The sequence below is a fragment of the Impatiens glandulifera genome, chromosome 5, assembly GCF_907164915.1.
Source record: "Impatiens glandulifera chromosome 5, dImpGla2.1, whole genome shotgun sequence".
In the NCBI taxonomy this organism is placed as follows: domain Eukaryota; kingdom Viridiplantae; phylum Streptophyta; class Magnoliopsida; order Ericales; family Balsaminaceae; genus Impatiens; species Impatiens glandulifera.
This window is the reverse complement of record NC_061866.1, coordinates 18751947-18775305: the sequence shown is the minus strand read 5'-3', so window position 1 is coordinate 18775305 and position 23359 is coordinate 18751947. Positions and strand designations below refer to the sequence as shown.

At 37.8% G+C, this 23359-nt stretch overlaps 1 protein-coding gene across 1 annotated transcript; it reads right to left on the bottom strand.

The window, feature by feature from the left end:
- Positions 1–8297: 8297 nt before the first annotated feature.
- On the bottom strand, positions 8298–18318 carry LOC124939090 (keratin, type II cytoskeletal 1-like). Its single transcript, XM_047479601.1, has 4 exons — positions 18163–18318; positions 17965–18078; positions 17576–17868; positions 8298–8460 (listed from the first exon to the last, which is right to left on the bottom strand). Exons 1-4 carry the CDS (start codon positions 18316–18318, stop codon positions 8298–8300), a joined length of 726 nt encoding a protein of 241 aa, XP_047335557.1.
- Between the last annotated feature and the right edge of the window lie 5041 nt (positions 18319–23359).

Genomic DNA, 23359 nt, shown 5'->3' with positions numbered 1-23359 from the left:
AATGTTAGACATCCTTTTTCAAGGAGGTCATCATTAAAAATGAGGGTATAATCAGTCATTTTTCTTTAAACTTGAAAGACACGTGTCTTCATGTTGATAAGAGATGACTGTTTAATGTTTTGAGCGGGAAAATAGATATATCCTCACGTGGGACAACTGTCATTGATCAGTCTAATCGGCACGTAGTTAGACGTTTTTCTTACAGCAAAAATCCATATAACTAAACGTCTATTAGACGGATGAGTCTATTAGACGCATACGTCTAATTCCGTGTTGTATAGTAGTACGTCTAATGTCTATTAGACGTGTACGTCTAATTCCGCATAAACACCACGTGTTAGACGTGCGCATCCTCTTGCTCATGTCGTAAAAACGTCTAACGCCTATTAGACGTGTTCGTCTAATCGCGTAGGTTTAACACCTCAACATATAGACTTAGATGTATAGATTTTGAGCAAAAATACGTCTAAGTACAAGCCGTTTCTTTTAGACACACTTGTCTAATAGACCGATTAAGAATATTCATCTAGAGGGTATCCTTACTATCCAAAGTAATTTTCCCTCTCATTATGTATGGTGAACAGAAAAACATAAGAGACCAGTTTTTTTTGGTCCAAAGACCAAATTTTTTTTTAACAATTAAAACATTATCTACTAGATGGCAAAGACCATTGTTGATCTTCCAGACTGTGTACTCAAAAGAGTATTCTTCTTGCTTCCTTCCTGCAATCCTCCTACATAACCTGCAAAGAATCTATTTACACATTTTTGGTACCTATACTCAATTGGGTCCTCGATCAATTAGTCCCTTGGAATCCATATTGAGTTATTCTTATGATTTCCCGTTTGTGTTGTGATTAATGCATAAAGATTTTGACTTAGTAGATGACTTCCTGCTAGCCCACTGATCCCTTAGCTTTGAAGAATATTTTCTTTTAAACTCCTTTGACTTAGAGTCAGGTTTTATGTTGTCAGACTTGTTAGTTGCTTCTAGCTTATTCTTAAGCCAGTTAACAGGTAGGAGGAACATAAATTATTTCATTTGTGAAAGCAACTCTTCATGAATAGGATCAGATCAATGTCAGTCATACTCCCTTTGACAAACTTATTGCTTAAGCTTGTCAGATGATTTGGACTTTTTGCATGACAAGTTAGGGTCATTTCTATCAAATCCCAATCCAGATCTAACAGGTTTCAACATACTGATCTGATGCTTGACAGTGTCTCCAGACCTTGTCCATGCACATACAACATAATTTAACCTCTTGTTTTCAGATGAAAGAGTTTGAATCTGTTCTTTGCGCATCTCATTTTCAGATGAGATCTCTTCAATTCTTCTTTTCAAAAACATTTGATTCTTCAGCTTGAAACAAATTTGGTTTGTTTACATCTGGTGAAGATTTAATTTCATTTAGAGGATTCTGCTAGCTTTCTGTACTCGATGACCATGTCATCTAGTGCATCTACCAGTTGTTCCCTTGAAAACCTTTCGGAAGAGAAAGTCAAATACCTCAGTCTCCTGAGTTCTTCCTTCATCTTCTCTTTCCATGAAGCAGGCCACCTCTTCTTCATCACTTTCACTAGATGAAAAGTAGGAACCACAGCTGCTTCCTCTGTTCTTCCCGTCACCTACCATAAGAGCCATCACTCTTTCCATCATCCTTGGCATCCTCACGTTTCGGCTTCCGGCATTCCGATGCATAATGACCTTTAATACCACAGTTAAAACAAGTAACCTTAGCTTAGATTTTTTATTGTCATTAGAATTTGAAGAGTTTTGAGTAAAGTGCTCTTCTTCATTAAGTCGTCAAACTTCTCCAAAGAGAGACATGGGACTCGCTGCTCAGCTGCTGAGCTGCCATCTCACATCCGTAGCTGTTGGTGGCTCTTCAGCAGTCACCAGGGCCTGGCAATGATAACGGATGTGGGTTGATCTTCTTCCATCCTATAGTTGCAGCTCGAACTCCTAGGCCTTGAGATCAACAAAGAGATCACAGAGAGAGATCTTGTTAAGATCTTTGGATTCTCTCATCGCCATTGTCTTATGTCCCTTCCCTTGGAAGAGTACGCATGACCCTTGATAGCAAGCTCCTTCGGGTGCTATAGGTTTTGCCTAGGATAGACAGAGAGGAGACGATCTTGCTGAATCTGGGTCGAAATCGTCATGGTTTGACCAGGCCGCATCTGAAGCTGTCAAACTGTTGAGTGGCAACCATGATCTTGTTTTCCTTGGTTTGCTTGTTGCCCTCACATAGTTGAGTGAGTGTGTCCCAGACCTCCTTGGCAGTATCGCATTCGATAATGTAGTTGAACATGCTGTCATCGAGAGATCTGTACAGACCATCAAGAGCCATGTGTTTGAGGTTGTTCTTCCTCTTTTCATCAGCGGTCCAGTTAGCCTTCTCCTTATCATTCTGATAGAACCCTTCTATGAAAAACACTCCACATGTCATCAAGAAGAGAAGAGAGATGAGCACGAACTCTTTTCTTCCAAACAATGAGTTTTCTCGAGAGAAGTTGGAAATGGCTGTAGCACTGGAATCTTTGGTTATGGTTCGACATATTTCAGGAAAGGCTTGAGAATACAAACATGGCTATGATACCAATTGATAGGATCGGCCCCCCCTTTATCGATAGAGACGGGGTCTGCTAATGATGAAGGCTCTTATGAAAAACGGTTTAAGGAATCTGTTAGGAACTTTAATTCACTTTCTATTCTCCACAACACTTGTAAACACTTGAAACAGATTCAAGCAGAATTGTTTACTGGGTTTGAAGCTCAAGATCAATATGAAAAGATGACAGAAATGAGAACAAAATAGTTTGTTTATGGATGTCGGAGAAATTCTCATACGTCACCCCCCTTCTTCCAACCACCGGAAGGATTCACTATAATATGATTCGAATCAATACAGTTTACACACACCTTAGCTCACTATTGAACAGAACTCTCTCTGTTCAAATACAATATGAAGTATATCACTCAGCTAAAGGTGTTTTTAATTTTAGCTCTCTCTTGATTCACACACAGTACACTCAGAAAGCAGCTTCACAATAACAGTCTTGATTTCTCTCTCTGGAATAGTGAGCGGGAAAAATGTAATCACTCTTTGTAAAATCTTGCAGTTCGTGAGGTGATTGTCCGTTGTCCTTGAGATTTTGTTAAAAACTGAGCAGGAGCTAACGATCGAATCTTTTAGAATGATATGTGGCACTCTTCCATTAGGAAAGCCTCCATTGTACACAGTAGGTTCTGAGCACAAGGATCGTGGCCGTACAACCACTGGTAGTGCGCCGAATATTCCATCAGAGATCTACCTGCAAAACAAGTATATGAGGAAAATTCTCTACATAGAATTCGTTGGTTGGTTGCATATAGTTGTTGTACTTATCTTCTCTAGAAAGTGGAGCAGGAGTAGGTACAGCTAAAGAACGTGGGTAGACGGGTGCTAGCTTCAAGCATTATGCTTAAGCTGAACATTAGACGTATTTAAGTTAGACGGATTGTGAAAATTAGTCAAATGAAATCAAACATCCCCGTCTAATAATAGAGTTCATTAGATCGCCTGGTGTAATAGAATTTGACTTATGCCTAATTACAATCACTTCAGACTACTCCGAAGGAGTTAGACTAACGTCTAACTTTCACTTAATTAGACTACTTGTCTAATTATCCAATAACTATAAGACTGCACTTCTAACTCCACTGAGTTAGACTGCACGTTTAATTTGGTTTCTACCTCAGACTAATCTGAAGGAGTTAGACTTACGTCTAACTTTCACTTAATTAGACTACACGTCTAATCATTTCACAAACCATTAGACTACACGTCTAACCCACTGAGTTAGACTGCACCTTTAATTCCGGTTCTACCTCAGACTAATCTGAAGGAGTTAGACTTACGTCTAACTTTCACAATCCATTAGATTACACGTCTAACTCTACTGAGTTAGACTGCACGTCTAATTTCGCATATATTAGACTGCACGTCTAACTCCACTGAGTTAGACTGTACGTCTAATTCGTAAACATTAGACTACACGTCTAATTTTCTCATTCCAATAGACTGCACGTCTAACTCCATTGAGTTAGACTACACGTCTAATTTCAAATCTATTAGATTACACGTCTAACTCCGTTGAGTTAGATCTGCACGTCTAATTCCAAATTTATTTGACTGCACGTCTAACTCCGCTGAGTTAGACTGCAACGTCTAATTCCGAATCTATTAGATTGCACGTCTAACTCCGTTGAGTTAGACTGCACGTCTAATTCCGAATCTATTAGACTATAAGTTTAATTCTGAAATCTATTAGACTGCACGTCTAACTCCGCTGAGTTAGACTGCACGTCTAATTCCTTGCATTCACTAGACTGCACGTCTAAACTCCGTTGAGTTAGACTGCATGTCTAACTCCGTTGAGTAAGACTACACGTCTAACTCCGTTGAGTTAGACCTGCACGTTCTAATTCTTTGCATCTAATGCCAAAATCGGTTCTAATGATCCTCATTAAAGACAAGTTTTATGAAATATGATATTGATACACTTGCATCAAAACTCATAAGTCATTCATCATCAAAATCTTAATGGTTAATTATTTCAACACTTAGTCAAAATAATTTGACCCAACAGAGGTTGTCAAAGAGTTCGGATTGCAGCACTTTCTTGACGGGACCAATGATATGCTATCAGGAGGCTATTCGAGATTTCTTCAAATAGCAAAGCTAACGAACAAGGTTATCAATGCAAAGGTTAAACGGGGGTAGATTTCTCTATCTCTGAAAGTGTATTTGCCGATTCCTTAAAACTTCCGTTGAAGGGCAAAGATTTCTCCATGGCTCTATCAAACACATCAACATACAACCTTCAGATGATACTCTCCGACACTAGTGTGCTAGACAGTTCAATAGAAAGAAGAAATCCTTGGGTATGCGAATATAGGGTTCTATGCAATGTCATATCTAAGTCGCTTCAAGCGAGAGGAGGAAATTTTGACAGTCTTACTCGGTTAAAATTTGACATGATGGGTTGTTTCTGAAAGCTGACCGAATCAATTGGGGCGCATTCAATTCGGAATCCTTTGTGAAATGAATCACTCCAGAGTTCACCTAGAGTTTTGGCTATGCTTTCAAGACCGACAAGATTCTAGGTCATCTGAAACATCCCTACTAGTCCAGGTATTCCCTCATGAACTGCAAAATCTTAAACTCCGGTAATATTGGGAAATAATTTATTAAAGCTAGCAAGGATAAAGGATCCGTGTCCAATGTACCTGTGAGAAAACCGACCATTAATGGAACTGCAAGTGATAATACCAATATTGGCTCCAAACTCCCCCTCTAGAAATCCGCTATGAATCACTACTCAACCTTCAAGCTAATGCCGAGTCCACTTTCAGCACTTTCAGTCTAACTAAGAGAGAATAAAAGAAGACAAAGAGGACTCCTTTTCTTGAACAAACTGCTCTAACCTAAGGTAAATATACCCACTCCATCTCTTGTTATCGCTCACAAGGATTGCCTCAGTATTTTCGCTTGAGCTTGCGGTTTTAGAAGCTCAATCGGTAGTATCTGACATTTCTAAATTGTGTTTGTGGTTGGGATCGATCGGTTGACGAGATCGATCAGATAAATGATATTGGTGAGACCGGTCGGATTGCTGAAACCGACCGGACATATTTTGTTAATGAGAAGATCAGTTGGCCAATAATGATGTCATCGGTCATCCAGAGAACGATGTCACTGATCACTCAAATGAAGGAAAATCTAGAAAAAGTGCAAACCGAAACCGAGGCCATTCCAAGTCTAAGTGAGGAGGAAATTGAAAACAATTGTTCCAGACTTTGATGAAACACGAGACCTCCACAAAGATGAGAAAGAAGCTGAGAACATTGTGAATAATATTCTGAAAGAAATTGATGGGAAGGCAATTGAGACCGTCGACTTCTTCTATGCATGGGCAAACGAAAGATTGGAAACAAGTTTTAAAGAAGTACTCCCTAGAAGTTCCGAAAGATAAGAAGTGGTCAGCACTTCTGTCCCTAGAGGATGTTGTTTTCGGCTTAATAAAAACTACATATGTACATGAAGCTCTATCTAGAATCAATATTGCCGAAGCAAATGTCAAACGGAGAGCATTGTTTCCAATCATTGCAAAAATGGAGGACGATCTTATTTCGAGTGGAACTACCACAGGAGTGGATGAAATTGTAATCAAATTGCTAAAAACCGTTATGGAGGACCTTCTGGCGTCTATATCCAAGTTTGATAACATGCCTGTAACGGTTGAGGAAATGCCGGTTAAAGAAGAGCATATTGAACAGGATGAAACACAAAAGAATGAAGTCGTGAAGCAATGTTTCGAAAAAGGTCAATCCTCTAAACCTACATGGACTCCATCAGAAGAAAGATAAATGTTTGACGGGTTCGAGGCTAAAGAAGAACAACATCGAATTGAGTCAGAAGAAGATCACTTTTCTGGGTCACCGTAATAACCTGAAATGAGTCCGGAATGAAGAAGGGGAAGACAATACAAACTCTAACCCATCTCTTTCAGGAAATGAAACGAACAAATCTCCATCGGGTAAGTCTTATGACCAAATTAAAACAATAGAGAATAGCATCGAAAGACCGTCCAACACTAAAATGTCCCTCCACGTCAACTCTCATGGGGCGATTCCTTTGCAATCCCAAGCTCTCGACTCACCACGACTCTTTTCTGAAGAATTCCTAAGGGTGACCATTGAGTAGTTGATTCAAAAGGCTTTAGCTTCATGGCAAGCATCCATGGAAGCTTAAGTAACCAAAGCAATTAGAGAGCGCGCATCGTCATCAAAGTCCCACGATCACAAATTGGCGCAAGTATGGGAGGAAGTAGGCCGAATACAACCTATCGTCTGTAAGACACAAACTTCAGTGGAACTTACGTCCTCACAGCTCTATGAGCTAGTAAAGTCTCAAGGTGCTGTCGATGCTGAAAGGTTAAGGGTGCATGAAGAGGCTACCCGTCAGTTCCAAGAGGAGAAGATGCGAAAGCTAAGGCAGCTGAACTGGCCAATGAAGAAGTTGCACGAAATATTCAAGAGGACATTCATAAAGAAAATGATGTGTGCTTGCTCCTAACAGAATGTGACCTGAATGGAAATAAAAAAATAAATGTCGTTCAATGAAAGTATAACCAAAGTAAAAATTACAAAGTCATAACAGAAAATTATAATAATAAAATATTAGTCTTTTTCTCTAACTATGGTCAAAATTATTTAGTCTCAATAACATCAACTAACCACAACCAAATATTTTGTATACTTATTCAGCTTAAGGATACTACTAGTTTCCACAAATAAGAGTTTCAAAATTACCTCATGAAATAATAAATGCTTCACATATGTACCAGAAACAAAATGACAGACCTGTAATCGTGTTCAATGAATTCAAGATAATACACAATTAGTTTGATAAAAAAAATTAATAATAAATTTTCATACAATGAGCAAAATATACGGGCATTTAACAAATGAAATACAAATTAGTTTAACTGCCTCAATATTATCCTTATCTACTTTTTTGATACCACAAAATTTGAATCTTATTTGTTAAGGAATCATTATCATCTATTGCTACAATATTTGACATAAATTTTAATATTCACACAATAAAATATAACAAATGAACACAACTGAAAAATAGCTGCAATGATACTTCACATATCCAAATAATATGATTTTTCATAACCTACATAAATCAAGGCTATTTTAAAATAAATGTCTAATCAAACAAGGCCTTAGACGAAAAAGTATATTTTTATACTAGTTCTGAAGAACATTCCACTTAACTTGCACTTTGTGGGTATAGAAATTGGTTGCTCATCATAAGTAAAATGGAGTAAGTTTGCTTCTAAATATTGTTTTTGAAAACTAAAATAGTTAATTAAATAGTAGTGTTAATTAATTATTTAAATGAAAATCTAATTGTTTCAAAATAATTATGTGAGGATTAAACCAAATCAGTATTTAAATTAAAGTCGGTTTTGTCATAATATCGGCTTTTGGAGATATCGGCATTTGACAAATACCAGCTTTTGGAGATAACAGCATTTGGCGGATATCGTTTTTTATAGAGATATTAGTATTTGGCGGATATCGGTTTTTGGAGATATCGGCATTTGGCGGATATCAACTTTTGGAGACATCGGTATTTGTAGCATATCGGCTTCTTGTGCAAATTGGCATCTGGACCATTCCAGTATTTCACCGACCGGCTTCCCACATTCCGGTTTTCCACAAATCGGCATATGGATCATTCCGGTATTTCACAGATCGGCTTCCCATATTCCAGTTTTCCATAGATCGACTTTCCACATCCGTCATTTCCCAATCCAACTTTCCCATATTCGGCTTTCCACACTTCGACACTCCATATTTTAGCACCCGATATCTCACAATTTCCATACTTAGGCAATCTGGGGAACATATATTTGGATATTTCTAGAAAAGTCAGACACCATCTTTACACTTCCCAGATGAGCATTTCCTTTTAAATTCAAAGACTGATGAAGATCTTCTCACTCTAGCAGAACCAGAGACAGGTCAATAGTCTGAATCATACATTCATTAAAGATTGAAATCGCATTAATTAGAATTTGGCTTACTATCATTCAAAGTACATACAAGTCAAAGAATATCCCATACGTTGTACTATTTTGGACTTCAACCAATCAAAGTGAAGACAATGGTCTTATGAAGCAAATATAGCCGTTGAAATTGCAATATATCTGTTGATTTTTGCCTACTTAAGAAGACATAAGTTAATCTTCTTCAGCACCCGCAACTAAGCAACGAACGTTTTGGCAACCTTTAACCTTTTGGCAACCCGCTATTGATCTTTTCTATCAAATCTTTCATGCTTTAAAAGTTCTACAAGCCTTTCAAGTGTGTTAGAATTTCAAGTGTATTACAATACTACCGATTCTTGTGAGTGGTGAGCATTACAAGTTGACAGAATTCGTTTATACTCAAAAGTGAGTGTATTGGAAGGTCGAAAATAGGCAGCAACTAAGCCCTAGTTGTTCGACTGAGTTTGTATACATGTTGTAAATAGACTGAATATTCTAGTGAATATCTTTCTCAAAGGTTTGAGAAGAAGGGGTGACGTAAGAGCTTTATCTCCGAACATCTATAAAATCTATGTCTTGTGTTGTGTGTTCTTCTTTATCTCATCATTCATATCAATCATCTGTTACTTCAAACCCAAACAAACACTTCAGAACTTGACTTTGTCAAGAGTTTTTGACGGTTTATGTAGATTGAAGACGAGATAATCAACCTCTAACAGGGTTATTATCAAATCGTGTATGTGTAAGCGTTCAACGTTGTGAGACCCCCGTCTCCTTCGGAGATCTCGTTCTTAACAATTGGTATCAGAGCAAGGTGTCTCTACTCACAAGTAATCAGATTTCAGCATGTCTATCGTCAACAAGGCCCAAATGTTGAAAGTGAAGACTTCATTGATTGGAAGCTACGCATGCAAGTGTACTTAGCTTTAGTAGACAATTACAAGATGTACGTTATCTCTGAAGTTCTAATAAAGATTGATAAGGAACGAAGCGAGTAGAAAAATGAGGTAAGAGGAGAAAACTCTTGACCATCTATCCAGAAACGCCATCTACAACACCCTAGATAAAAATACGTTCGCAAAAATCAGAGCATGTGCTACTGCCAAGGAAGTATGGGAGAAAATCAACCAGCTTAATGAGGAACGAGCGAACCAAGGAAAACAAAATCATGGTGGCCACTCAGAAATTTGAAAACATAAAGATGCGCCCTAAAAAACCATGAATGAATTTTGTGATCGTTTTACAAGAATTGTGAATGAACTTTCCCTTATGGGAAAAAACTTACAACAAAGGAGACAATCATCAAAGCACTAAGAGCTCTTCCCACGCTTGGGATGTCAAGACAAGTGGTGATGACAGAATCCAGGAGTTTTCATAAGATGCAATTGCACGATGTATTTGAAGATCTGAAAGCTTATGAGTTCGAGATGAACTCAAGAAATGAAGATGACCTTTAATACAAATGTGACCAAAGCTTTGTTGTCCTCTGTGGAACCAGCAGCCCCTAACCCTATCAAGTCAGCTGAACAGTTTCACGAAGAGGCAATGGCTATACTCTCAAAGAAATTTAAAAGATTCATGAGGAGAGTCAGTCATCCTACAACAACAACAATGACTACAAGTCAGAATGTAGAAAGCCAAGAAGAGATGATAGAAAGCCGCCGATCAAAATAATAAGGAAAATAAAAAATCATCCATACGATTAAAAGACAAGTTGGTAGAGGAAAGCATAGAAAAATGGGCTCAAAGTGATTTAGAGTCAAGCGATAGTGACGATAATGAAGTCAAATGTTTCATGGCCAACGAAGAAGTATTTGACTTTACCTTTGAAGAGTTACTCAAGACGATTTAATTACTGCACTTAATGACATAGTCATTGAGTACAAGAATCTGTCCGAGCTCGTCTCAATCTAACCTACCAAAGCACTGGCAGTACAACTGAACTATGCTCTAAGAATAAGAAGCTCAAGGAGAAAGTTCAATTGTTGACTGAGGAAAATGAAAGAACAAATTATGTGATTGCTACATGGACGAGATCTGGAGATGATGTGAGTCAGATGACAAGTTATTAGAGACCTGCTAACTGCAAGTTCGGCCTAGGCTATGATAAACAATCCAGTACGTCATGCAAAAAGTTAAAACCCAAGAAAGGCAAGTTTCCTTTCATAACTTTGTTCAAGGGTACATCAACCAACAATGAAACAAGTCACGATTCAAATAAGTTAGCAATTAAAAGAAACTGACGTATGTGGAGCCAACCGATAAGTTACGGTGGTTTAATCCTGAGAGAGGGAAAGCCAATCGGTCGGCTAGACGTAACATGATAAAATGCCAAAGGGTATCATAAAAATCCACCCTCAAACATGATGAATCATTTAAAGGCACAGAGATATGTCAAGCCTAATGCAAGTAGAATAATCAAGACTAACATCGAGAGAGCCATAAGAATATATAAGTATGAATCCCTAAAGGACTGATTAACCGTGGGCCCAATTAAATATGGGTACCAAAGGTGTTATACTTTTATTTGTAGGGAAAGTAGGTTGACTGCTTGGAGAAATCAGAATGGTACCTAGACTGGGATGTTCAAGGCACATGACCGGAAATAGCAAACTTCTAACAAACATTATAAGGAAATATGGATCAACAGTCACATTCGGTGACAACTCCAATGGTAATTCTGCGGGAAATGGTAAGATGTCCATGGTAATCTAACCATAAACAACGTGCTACTTATTGAAAATCTATGTTTTAATCTGCTTAGAATTAGCCAAATGTGTGATATAGGATACATTGTTGAATTTCATAGACAATCATGCATAATCAAGGATCAACAAGGTAATACCTTGCTGACAGGGCATAGGATAGTAAATGTATACAAAGTTAACTGGAAAAATAACTCTATTTGCATGATAGATAAACATGATAAAATATTACTTTGGAATAAGAGACTAAATCATGTAAACTTTAAAACTATTAACACTATCTTCTCTTAACGAACTAGTTGAAGGAATTCCATAAACTAACCTTTTCAAAAGATAAAGTATGTTCTGCATGTCAAATGAGTAAACAAATTAAATCAACTTTCAAAAGTAAATGAAAACTTCATCTGAAAGATGCTTAGAGTTTTACATATGGATCTTTTCGGCCCAGTTCATATATTAAGCTTAGAGGAATGAAGTAAACCTAAGTAATTATTGATGATTATTTTAGGTTTACAGGGGTTATTTTCTTACCATCAAAAGATCAAGCTATCTCATAATTTGATTAAAATACTCAAAAGAGTACAAAATAAAAAATCAATAAAAGGAATAAAATTAGAAGTGGTATGGGTACTGAGTTCATAATAGACTCTATCTTTCTACCTTGAGGATAGAAATTAGACATGAGTTGTCTAGTTTCAGAACTCCACAGCAAAACAGTTTGGCTGAAAGAAGAAACATAAATTTAAAGGAGGCAGGTAAATCAATGATAGTTGACTCCGGTGCTGCTCAAAGGCTTGGGCAGAAGCTATCAACAAGCATGTCATACTCAAAATCGGTTAATGATAAACAAAAGATTTAATAAAACGTCCTATTAAATTTATTATGGTAAAGTTCGAAATATTAAATACTTTAGGATTTTTGGATGCAAATGCTATATTCATAATAATGGTATAAATCATTTGACCGCTTTTGAAGCCAAATCTGATGTAGGCATTATGTTAAGATATTCTTCTGCCAGAAAGCATATAGAGTATACAATAAACAAACTCTAACTGTTAAAGAATCGTCCCATGTTGTGTTTGATTAATCTTTTGAAAGTAATACCCCTATATCCATTGATTTGTCTAACAAAATGGAGGATGCCTATCTCCAATCTGATAGCGATGATGAAGTTATAGTGGTCAACCGAAATATTGCTCCAGACCAAGCGGCTGAAAATGTGGTATCTAAAAAAAATTAGATCATAACTCAACAGACGGATAGTCTGGTTAACAATGAGCATATCGCGGTCGGTCAAATGTTGATCAATCAACCGATTAAACAAATCTTGACCAAATAACCGGTCGCTCAAAAAGTATTACGGAACCAAACTTCAAAAGGAACAAAAATCATCCTCTAGAGCTAGTAATAGGTGATCCCCTCTGCACCTATTAGTACCGGAAATTAATTGTTAGAAGAATATGCAAATTCATCTTCATCTCACAAGTTGAACCTAAGCAGGTGAATGATGCATTATTTGATCCAAATTGGATCCTAGCAATGCAAGACGAACTGAACCATTCGAAAGAAACAAAGTATGACATCTAGTTCCAAGACCAGCTAATCAATCTGTCATTGAAAATAGATGGGTCTTTCGAAACAAACTCAATGAAGATGGTTTGGTCACGAGGAACAAGGCTAGACTAGTGGGCTAATGATATAAATAGGAGGGAGGAATTGACTTCGATGAGACATTTGCTCCTGTTGCTAAACTCGAGGCTATTAGAATATTTCTAGCATTTTTTGCATTTAAAAAATTTCAAAGTTTTTAAAATGAATGTTAAGAGTGCTTTCCTTAATGGTATAATCAATGAAGAAGTTTATGTTGAACAACCACAAGGTTTAAGAATTCGGCATTGATTAGTCATGTTTATAGATTGGATAAAGCACTTTATGTCTCTAAACAAGCTCTTCGAGCATGGTATGATACTCTTACAAAGTTCTTATTTGATCATGACTTTACTATAGGATCTGTATATAAGACATTATTAAAATATAAGAAAAACGATCATATTTTACTTGTACAAAATATGTGGATGATATTATATTTTGGTCAACTACACCAAACTGTGTGATAAATCTCTAAGTTAATGACTGATAAGTTTCAAATGAGAATGATGGGTGGGGTTAAGTTTCTTTTTGGGGCCTTTAAGTTTGACAAGTTGAAGGAGGCACATTCATCAACCAGGAAAAGTACACAAAGGAGCTACTCAAAAAGTTCAGCATGGAAAATGCTCTGCTACTTCAACTCCAATGAGTACATCAGTAAAGCTCGACAAGGATCAAAATGACCAAAGTGTTGTTGTAACTGCCTATCGTGGGATAATTGGATCTCTGCTCTATCTAACCGCAAGCAAGCCAGACATCTTATTCGTTGTTGGAGTTTGTGGAAGATTCTAGCTAATTCTAAAACAATCTCATTATGTAGCTGCTAAAATAATTTTAAAATATCTTATGGGCACTCAAATGTGAGACTGTTATAATTTGACTAGCTACTCTGATGTAGATTACTCAGGTTGTAAAGTGGACACAAAAAGTACAAGTAGAACTTGTCAATTCTTTGGGATAGCTTGTTTTATGGAACATAGTAAGAAGAAAACTTTAATAGCTACCTTAACATCTGAAGCAGAATACCTCGCCGCAGGAAGTTGTTGTGCCCAATTGCTTTTGATTCAACAATAGCTAAGAGACTTAGATATCGAGGCTTGTGGAGTCCTCAATCTTTTGTAACAACACCAGCGTGATTGCCATAACCTACAATCTGGTGTTGCACTCAAGGACCAAGCACATAGACATCAGACACCATTTCATTCGAGATCATGTGACGCAGAAACAACATATCCGGCTGAAATATGTCTCAAACTGATCAACAAGTGGTTGTTATCTTTACCAAGCCACTCCAAGAGTACTAAGTTTTATTACTTTAGAATATTTTGTGTCTTGCAGATATTAACTAAACACTTCTAAAGTCCGTTATGAACTTAAGGAGAACCTCCCTCGTTTTTCAAAAGAGTTGATTACATTTGTTTTCATGAAAAACCGGGCATATTTTTAGGTAGAAGCCTTTGCTTCTACAATTGTCTCAATTGCATACAAGTTTTATCTTAGTATTTGTTTAAAAACTAATCGGATTTTCAAATCTATAGTATTTTATTAAACTTGTCGGTTTTTCAGATTTTTGGTTTTCTAAAATCTCTCACTTGGCATAATTTACAGAAGAAAAACAATCCAAACAGATAAACCGAACAGTTTTCCCCTTTTGAAATTAATAAAAAGCATTCAATCGATATACATGTAAAACAAACTAGATAGTTCAAACAATCTAGAGCTCAAGCCGACCAATCGTTTTAAGGTTAAACAAAAACCGCTGGACTCAGTTTTTCTTATAGAAAATGACCAGTCCCTTGGGTAAAGGATATGTAGAAAGTCGACCGGTTATTTATGTGAACATTTCGGTAGTATCATCTTTAAATAGAAAATGATAAAGTTGTATTAATTAATTTCATTTTGTATTAATCCTTGGTGATGAAAAGCCGTTATTTTGTTCAAAAACCGGTCTATGCATCATAAAACCGAATGTCCTATCTTAGAAGTAATAAAATTAAAACTTAGTCGAATTTATTAAATTTCTTTCAATACTTATATTTAAGTCGACTCTATTCAAAACGGTCATTTATCATATTAAGTATTATTTACTCATTAAATCGTCATTATTATTTTAACCTCCATTTATACATTGAAAAGGGACAAAATTTTGAATAACGCACCTTTATTGTCTATTTTAGGGGAACGTGGGATCGTACACCCATAAGTGACGGTTCGGTGATCATTAAAGAAATAACCGACACTCCTATCCTTAAAAAGGCAGAACCGTCGAATCCTAAATCACTATCTTCTCTACAAAACCCCTAAAAATTCGACTTTGCTCTACTCTCTTTCTAAAAATCTAATTTCAATCTATCACCATGGGAAGGGATAACGCACTATTTACCCATATTTTTCATGTGGATTTCAATTCCATCGAGGATACAGGTTCGATCGAGATACAGAAGGTTATGGAGGCTGATAGAATCGACTTTATCGATAGAGACGGGGGTCTGGCTATTGATGAAGGCTTATGAAAAACAGTTTGAAGGAAATCCTGTTAAGAATTTAATTCGTTTTCTATTCTATGCAAACACTTGTAAACACTTGAAACAAATTCAAGGCGAAATTGTTTACTTGGGTTTGAAGCTCAAGATGAAATATGAAAAGATGATAGAAATGAAGAACACAACAGTTTATTTATGGATGTTCAGAGAAACTCAACTACGTCACCCTTCTTCCAACCACCGGAAGGATCACTATAATATGATTCGAATCAAATACAGTTTACACATACTTAGCTCATTATTGAATAGAACACTTTCTGTTCAATTACAAAATGAAGAATATCACTCAGCTAAAGGTGTTTTTGATTCTAACTCTCTCTTGATTCACACACAGTAGAATCAGAAAGCAGCTTCACAGTAAAAGGCTTGATTTCTCTCTCTGGAATAGCAATCAGAAATATATATTCATTCTTTGTAAAATCTGGCAGTTCATGAGGGCAGATTGTCCGCTGTCCTTGAGATTTGTTAAATACTGAGCAGGGAGCTAACGGTCGAATATTTAGAATGATACGTGGAACCTCTTCCATTGGAAAGCCTCCATTGTACACAGCAGGTTCTGAGACACAAGGATCGTGGTTGTACACCACTGGTAGTGTGCAGAATATTCCATCAGAGATGTACCTGCAAAACAAGTAATAGGAGGAGAATTCTCTTACGTGGCATTCGTTGGTTGGTTGCATATAACAATTGTACTGATCTTCACCAGAAAGTGGAGCAGGAGTAGGGTACAGCTATAGCACGTGGGTAGGCGAGTACTAGCTTCAAGCATACTGTTTAAGCAAAGCATTAGACATATTTCAGTTAGACGGATTGTGAAAATCAGTCTAATGAAATCAAACATCCCCGTCTAATAACAGAGTCCATTAGACCGCATGGTCTAATAGAATTAGACTTACGTCCAATTACAATCATTTCATACTAATATGAAGGAGTTAGACTTACGTCTAACTTTCACTTAATTAGACTACTTGTCTAATTATCCAATAACCATTAGACTGCACGTCTAACTCCACTGAGTTAGACTGCACGTCTAATTCCAGTTCTACCTTAGACTAATCTGAAGGAGTTAGACATACGTCTAACTTTCACTTAATTAGACTATACGTCTAATCACTCACAAACCATTAGACTGCACGTCTAAATCCACTGAGTTAGACAGCACGTCTAATTCTGGTTCTACCTCAGACTAATCTGAAGGAGTTAAACTTATGTCTAACTTTCACAATCCATTAGACTGCACGTCTAACTTCACTAAGTTAGACTTCACGTCTAATTCCGCATATATTAGACTGTACGTCTAACTCCACTGAGTTAGACTGCACATCTAATTCTGTAAACATTAGACTACACGTCTAATTTTCTCATTCCAATAGACTACACGTCTAACACAGTTGAGTTAGACTGCACGTATAATTCCAAATCTATTAGACTGCACGTCTAACTCAACGAGTTAGACTGTACGTCTAATTCCAAATCTATTAGAATGCATGTCTAACTCCACTAAGTTAGACTGCACGTCTAATTCGGAATATATTAGACTGCACGTCTAATTCCGAATCTATTAGACTATACGTCTAATTCCAAAATCTATTAGACTGCACGTCTAACTCCGCTGAGTTAGATTGCACGTCTAATTCCTTGCATCATTAGACTGCACGTCTAACTCCGTTGAGTTAGACTACACGTCTAATTCTTTGCATCTAATGCCAAAATCGGTCTAATGACCCTCATTAGAGCCAAGTCTTATGAAATATGATTTCGATACACCTGCATCAAAACTCTTAAGTCATTTCATCATCAAAATCTTAATGGTTAAATAATTTCAATACTTATTCAAAATAATTTGACCCAACAATTTTCCCCTTTTTGATGAAGAAATTGAAAACCTGCATATATATACCAAAATACGCATTCATCATATAAATAAAACAAACTTCCAAAAACCAATATTCAGAAAATCATCAAAGAAACATTGTTTGAAGGACTTAAACAGAGTAGAAGAAAAGAAATTATTGTTCTTCCCTTTTAACTCGAGGATCGGTTGGGCTCATGTCTTGACCGGTTAACATGTTGAGAAAAGGAGGAAAGCTGCGACCACCACGACCACTTCCACTTGATCTACCACCATGATCACCACCACTGTCACAACCTCCTTGATCAACACCAGATAGCCTACTATGGCCACCACCACTATTTCTGCCTCCACGATCACCACCGCTTCGACCTCCACCTCTCTTGTTTGGCCTAGGATTATCATCGTTGCTTGGAGCTCGTCTAGATATAGTGCCGGTTGACACACTGTTATTTCTTCTACTTGACTCGCTTTGGGTGATTCGAGGTTGATCTCTTTCAGCATTAGCCTTTGCGTTCTCTTTTGCTTAAAACTTCCTTGCAATGGAGTCAGCAAATTCCTGTCGTTCACTATCATTTCTCCTTAAACAGCCCTGAATTTCTACCATCTGATTCTTCACCAGACTGAATTCATCCATAGTCTCCCTATGACGATCATCATTGATGTGCCTTTCAAGGTCCATCATTTCAGATTGACGGCTGTAGAGATTTTTTTCAAACTTGGAAAAGTTTAAATTTGAGACATGAGTCTCATATGTGTTCTTCTTCAGAGTGTTGTCCAATTTAGTAAGGACTTTTATAACTTCGGCAAAGCCCTTTCTTTCTTCTTCCTGGGTGTTCAAGGCCTTTACGATGCTCTTCTGAAGAGATGAGAGCACAGACTTCATTGATTTTAACAGCTTGTTACCTTCAGTAGAGGATTCTTCATTTGATGAATTCTCTTGAGACTCTGTTGCCATACTCTGAATTGGCTCAAAGTGAGTATGGATCTGCAAGGATTGCTCCAGTTATTCCTTCTTAGCTACCTTAGAAGCTTCATTTTGCTCCTCTTCTAACAGTTCATCTTCAGCTCTCTGAAATCTTTCAAACAGATTTCCAGAGTAGTGAAGAGGAATGTTGATATTTTCATGAACATTTCCCACAATGGTGTTGGGAAATAAACGGGGCTTTACATAACCTGCGTGTTGATCCTGTTCTTTCTCAGATGATAAACTTCCTTCTTCAACATTCTTATCTTTGGAGGGTTCCCCCTCAGATCTGATAATCTCTAGCTGAGTTACCTAAGCCACTTTCTCTTGGGCTTCCTCTATTCTCACAACAGAGGGTATCACAACATTTTCTTCAAAAGGAGCTTGAGCAGCCTCCTCAATCACATCTTCTTCATTTGTTATAAGAGCTTGTTAAGGCTCTTGGACAATCACTTCCTCTTCTTCTTCATGAGGATTATCTTGAATGGTTGATCCAGAATACGTCTCTCTTCAGCAGAAAGATTCCTGAATTCAATCAAGAGAGCAGTGTCTAGCTCATCGGCATCATTATCAGCATCAAGGATGTCCATCGGTTCATCGTCATCAAATGGCTTTGCACCAGAGCAATTAGCGCCATGAACGTATCGGGAAGCAACCGAGACGTAATTGTCCATGATATCATCCAGCCTCTTTAACACTTTCACTTCAATTTTAGAACCTTTCTCAACAGGGTTGAAATTAGCCTTTCTAGCTTCAAGAATTGGGAAAAGGGCTTTTCCACATAGGCATGCTTCAACGAGATCCTTTTCTTCAGAGCCTCAGCTACCTCTGAAGTTTTAGCCCCCTTGAGAACTATCTTCTCATTGGCTACACGCTTCTTCCATTCTTAGGTTATCGCAGAATTTGACAGGGTTTCATTGTACTTGGAAGACAATCTTTCCAGAGACCATGATTCAAAGATTTCCAATTTTTCAGCCGCATGGCCTTAACTTGATCCAACACGAGGTTAATAATGCTTGTTGCCTCCGATACTTCTTCAGGAACTGGAGTTGCAATATCTTACCTTTTCCAACAACCTCGATGACTTTTGGAGTAGGTCTGGGTTCACTGAACACAATTCCACCTGTCTGTCTAGCGGAACACATCAGTTCGTATGCCGGTTGGGGGTTTCTTGCACATCTCGGCAGGGAGCTCTATACGAGTAACCTTCCCAGCTACTAAGAGTCTTTACAACAGATTTACCAGCAACAAGGGTGAGAAAAGCACCTTGTTCTGGTTGAGCACTTTCTGTAGCACCGGCAGCTACTTGATCAGGTTGAACAATAGGAGACACAGTCCTGTTAGCATTTTCATCATTTGGACCAGCTGACTCAACAGCAGGCCCTTCAGTAGATTCTCTTAAAGGAAAAAAAAGATTCATCTTGTTCCACTACAGGAACATCAAACTTAGACACAGCGGCCAAAGATTTAAAAGAAGTTAACTTCAATGATTTAGACGCGCATGGCGCCTTCGTCTTCTTTTCCTTTGAGACACCAAATCTCGAAGGCTTTCTCAAAATGGTTGATGGAGTAGATATGGAGGACATAGGAGTTGCAGCAAGTACGCCTGGACCTTGCCTTAACCTTGAATCGACTGATTCAGAGTCCTTCTTGGTTGAACTTTTTAGACTGGAGGAACTGGCCTCCGATTCATTCACTGTTTTCGATCTTTTTGTCCCTGTTGACATAATAGACGCAGACGGTTGTTTGGATCTGGTAGAGGGCTTGCCACCTATTTGATAACTAGATGCACCAGAGGAACATTCTATGTTGTTATTAAACCTTATCAGGGCACTAACAACTGCAAAAGCATAGAATACCCTCGGAGTGTTGATCTGCTCTAGCTCGCCCACGGGAACCCATAAATGCTCCATCAATCGACTCAGTTGAGCCGCATACGTTATACTTTCTTTGTTTGCTTGACAAATCGAAAAGCAGAGGTTCTGGAAAAGGGTAGATGCCCAGTTTACCTGGATTCCCTTTGAAATCGCGCACATATAGTCAAAACGGTCTTGACTATAGAGTTGGAAGGATCCAGATTTCCCTTGGAGCGCTTTTTCTACCACGTCGTTCAGCAAAATGAAGTGGGGTTTGAGTACCTTCTTATTTCCATTAACATGGCTCATCGAACCATCAGCAAAAAAGATCTTCTTCATCTCTTGCATGATTTCTGATGAAAGAACCAAGTCGAAAGTGTGCCCCTCCGTCGGAAGTTCAAAGAACTCCGCATATACGGTTTCATCGAAAGAAAACTCCACGCCGTTGACGGTTGCTACGATGGATTCACCCACCATAGTTGCAGATTTGAAAAACTCGCGAACTTCTTTCTCATAGAATATGAACGGACCACCGAGATACTTCCTCAACCCATAATACTCTAGGGTTCGGAACCTATCCACCACCTCCGGTTGATCGAAAGTGTACACCGATGGAAAGTCCACCTGCAAAGTACAATGACCCAAAGCGATTTTCTTGTTCACCATTTTCGAAAGAATATGAACTAACACAAGATTTCAGAGAGATTTAGAGAGAGAAATGCAAAGAGAACTAGGGTTCTTAAGGATTTCGAGAGATGAAGAAAACTTTCAAACTCATGCAGTAATGTCCTTATATAAACAGAGAAGAGATACACAGAAAAACCATCACTTTTCTTAAGGGTATGGCCATCAATAAATGTTAGACATCCTTTTTCAAGGAGTCATCATTAAAAATGAGGGTATATCAGTCATTTTTCTTTAAACTTGAAAGACACGTGTCTTCATGTTGATAAGAGATGACTGTTTAATGTTTTGAGCGGGAAAATAGATATATCCTCACGTGGGACAACTGTCATTGATCAGTCTAATCGGCACGTAGTTAGACGTTTTTCTTACAGCAAAAATCCATATAACTAAACGTCTATTAGACGGATGAGTCTATTAGACGCATACGTCTAATTCCGTGTTGTATAGTAGTACGTCTAATGTCTATTAGACGTGTACGTCTAATTCCGCATAAACACCACGTGTTAGACGTGCGCATCCTCTTGCTCATGTCGTAAAAACGTCTAACGCCTATTAGACGTGTTCGTCTAATCGCGTAGGTTTAACACCTCAACATATAGACTTAGATGTATAGATTTTGAGCAAAAATACGTCTAAGTACAAGCCGTTTCTTTTAGACACACTTGTCTAATAGACCGATTAAGAATATTCATCTAGAGGGTATCCTTACTTCCAAAGTAATTTTCCCTCTCATTATGTATGTGAACAGAAAAACATAAGAGACAGTTTTTTTGGTCCAAAGACCAAATTTTTTTTTAACAAATTAAAACATTTATCTACTAGAATGGCAAAGACCATTGTTGATCTTCCAGACTGTGTACTCAAAAGAGTATTCTTCTTGCTTCCTTCCTGCAATCCTCCTACATAACCTGCAAAAGAATCTATTTACACATTTTGGTACCTATACTCAATTGGGTCCTCGATCAATTAGTCCCTTAGGAATCCATATTTGAGTTATTCTTATGGATTTCCCGTTTGTGTTGTGATTAATGCATAAGATTTTGACTTAGTAGATGACTTCCTGCTAGCCACTGATCCCTTAGCTTTTGAAGAATATTTTCTTTTAAAACTCCTTGACTTAGAGTCAGGTTTTATGTTGTCAGACTTGTTAGTTGCTTCTAGCTTATTCTTAAGCCAGTTAACAGTAGGAGGAACATAAATTATTTCATTTTTGAAAGCAACTTCTTCATGAATAGGATCAGATTCAATGTCAGTCATACTCCCTTTGACAAAACTTATTGGCTTAAGCTTGTCAGATGAGTTGGACTTTTTGCATGACAAGTTAGGGTCATTTCTATCAAATCCCAATCCAGATCTAACAGGTTTCAACATACTGATCTGATGCTTGACAGTGTCTCCAGACCTTGTCCATGCACATACAACATAATTTAACCTCTTGTTTTCAGATGAAAGAGTTTGAATCTGTTCTTTGAGCATCTCATTTTCAGATGAGATCTCTTCAATCTTCTTTTCAAAAACATTTGATTCTTCAGCTTGAAACAAATTTGGTTTGTTTACATCTGGTGAAGATTTAATTTCATTTAGGGATTCTGCTAGCTTTCTGTACTCGATGACCATGTCATCTAGTGCATCTACCAGTTGTTCCCTTGAAAACCTTTCGGAAGAGAAGTCAAATACCTCAGTCTCCTGAGTTCTTTCTTCATCTTCTCTTTCCATGAAGCAGGCCACCTCTTCTTCATCACTTTCACTAGATGAAAAGTAGGAACCACAGCTGCTTCCTCTGTTCTTCCCGTCACCTACCATAAGAGCCATCAACTCTTTTCCATCATCCTTGGCATCCTCACGTTTCGGCTTCCGGCATTCCGATGCATAATGACCTTTAATACCACAGTTAAAACAAGTAACATTAGCTTTAGATTTTTTATTGTCATTAGAATTTGAAGAGTTTGAGTTAAAGTTGCTCTTCTTCATTAAGTCGTCAAACTTCTTCACAAAGAGAGACATGGTATCGCTGCTCAGCTGCTGAGCTGCCATCTTCACATCCGTAGCTGTTGGTGGCTCTTCAGCAGTCACCAGGGCCTTGGCAATGATAACGGATGTGGGTTGATCTTCTTCCATCCTATAGTTCAGCTCGAACTCATAGGCCTTGAGATCAACAAAGAGATCAAAGAGAGAGATCTTGTTAAGATCTTTGGATTCTCTCATCGCCATTGTCTTTATGTCCCATTCCCTTGGAAGAGTACGCATGACCTTGATAGCAAGCTCTCGGTTGCTATAGGTTTTGCCTAGGATAGACAGAGAGGAGACGATCTTGCTGAATCTGGTTCGAAATCGTTCATGGTTTGACCAGGCCGCATCTTGAAGCTGTCAAACTGTTGAGTGGCAACCATGATCTTGTTTTCCTTGGTTTGCTTGTTGCCCTCACATAGTTGAGTGAGTGTGTCCCAGACCTCCTTGGCAGTATCGCATTCGATAATGTAGTTGAACAT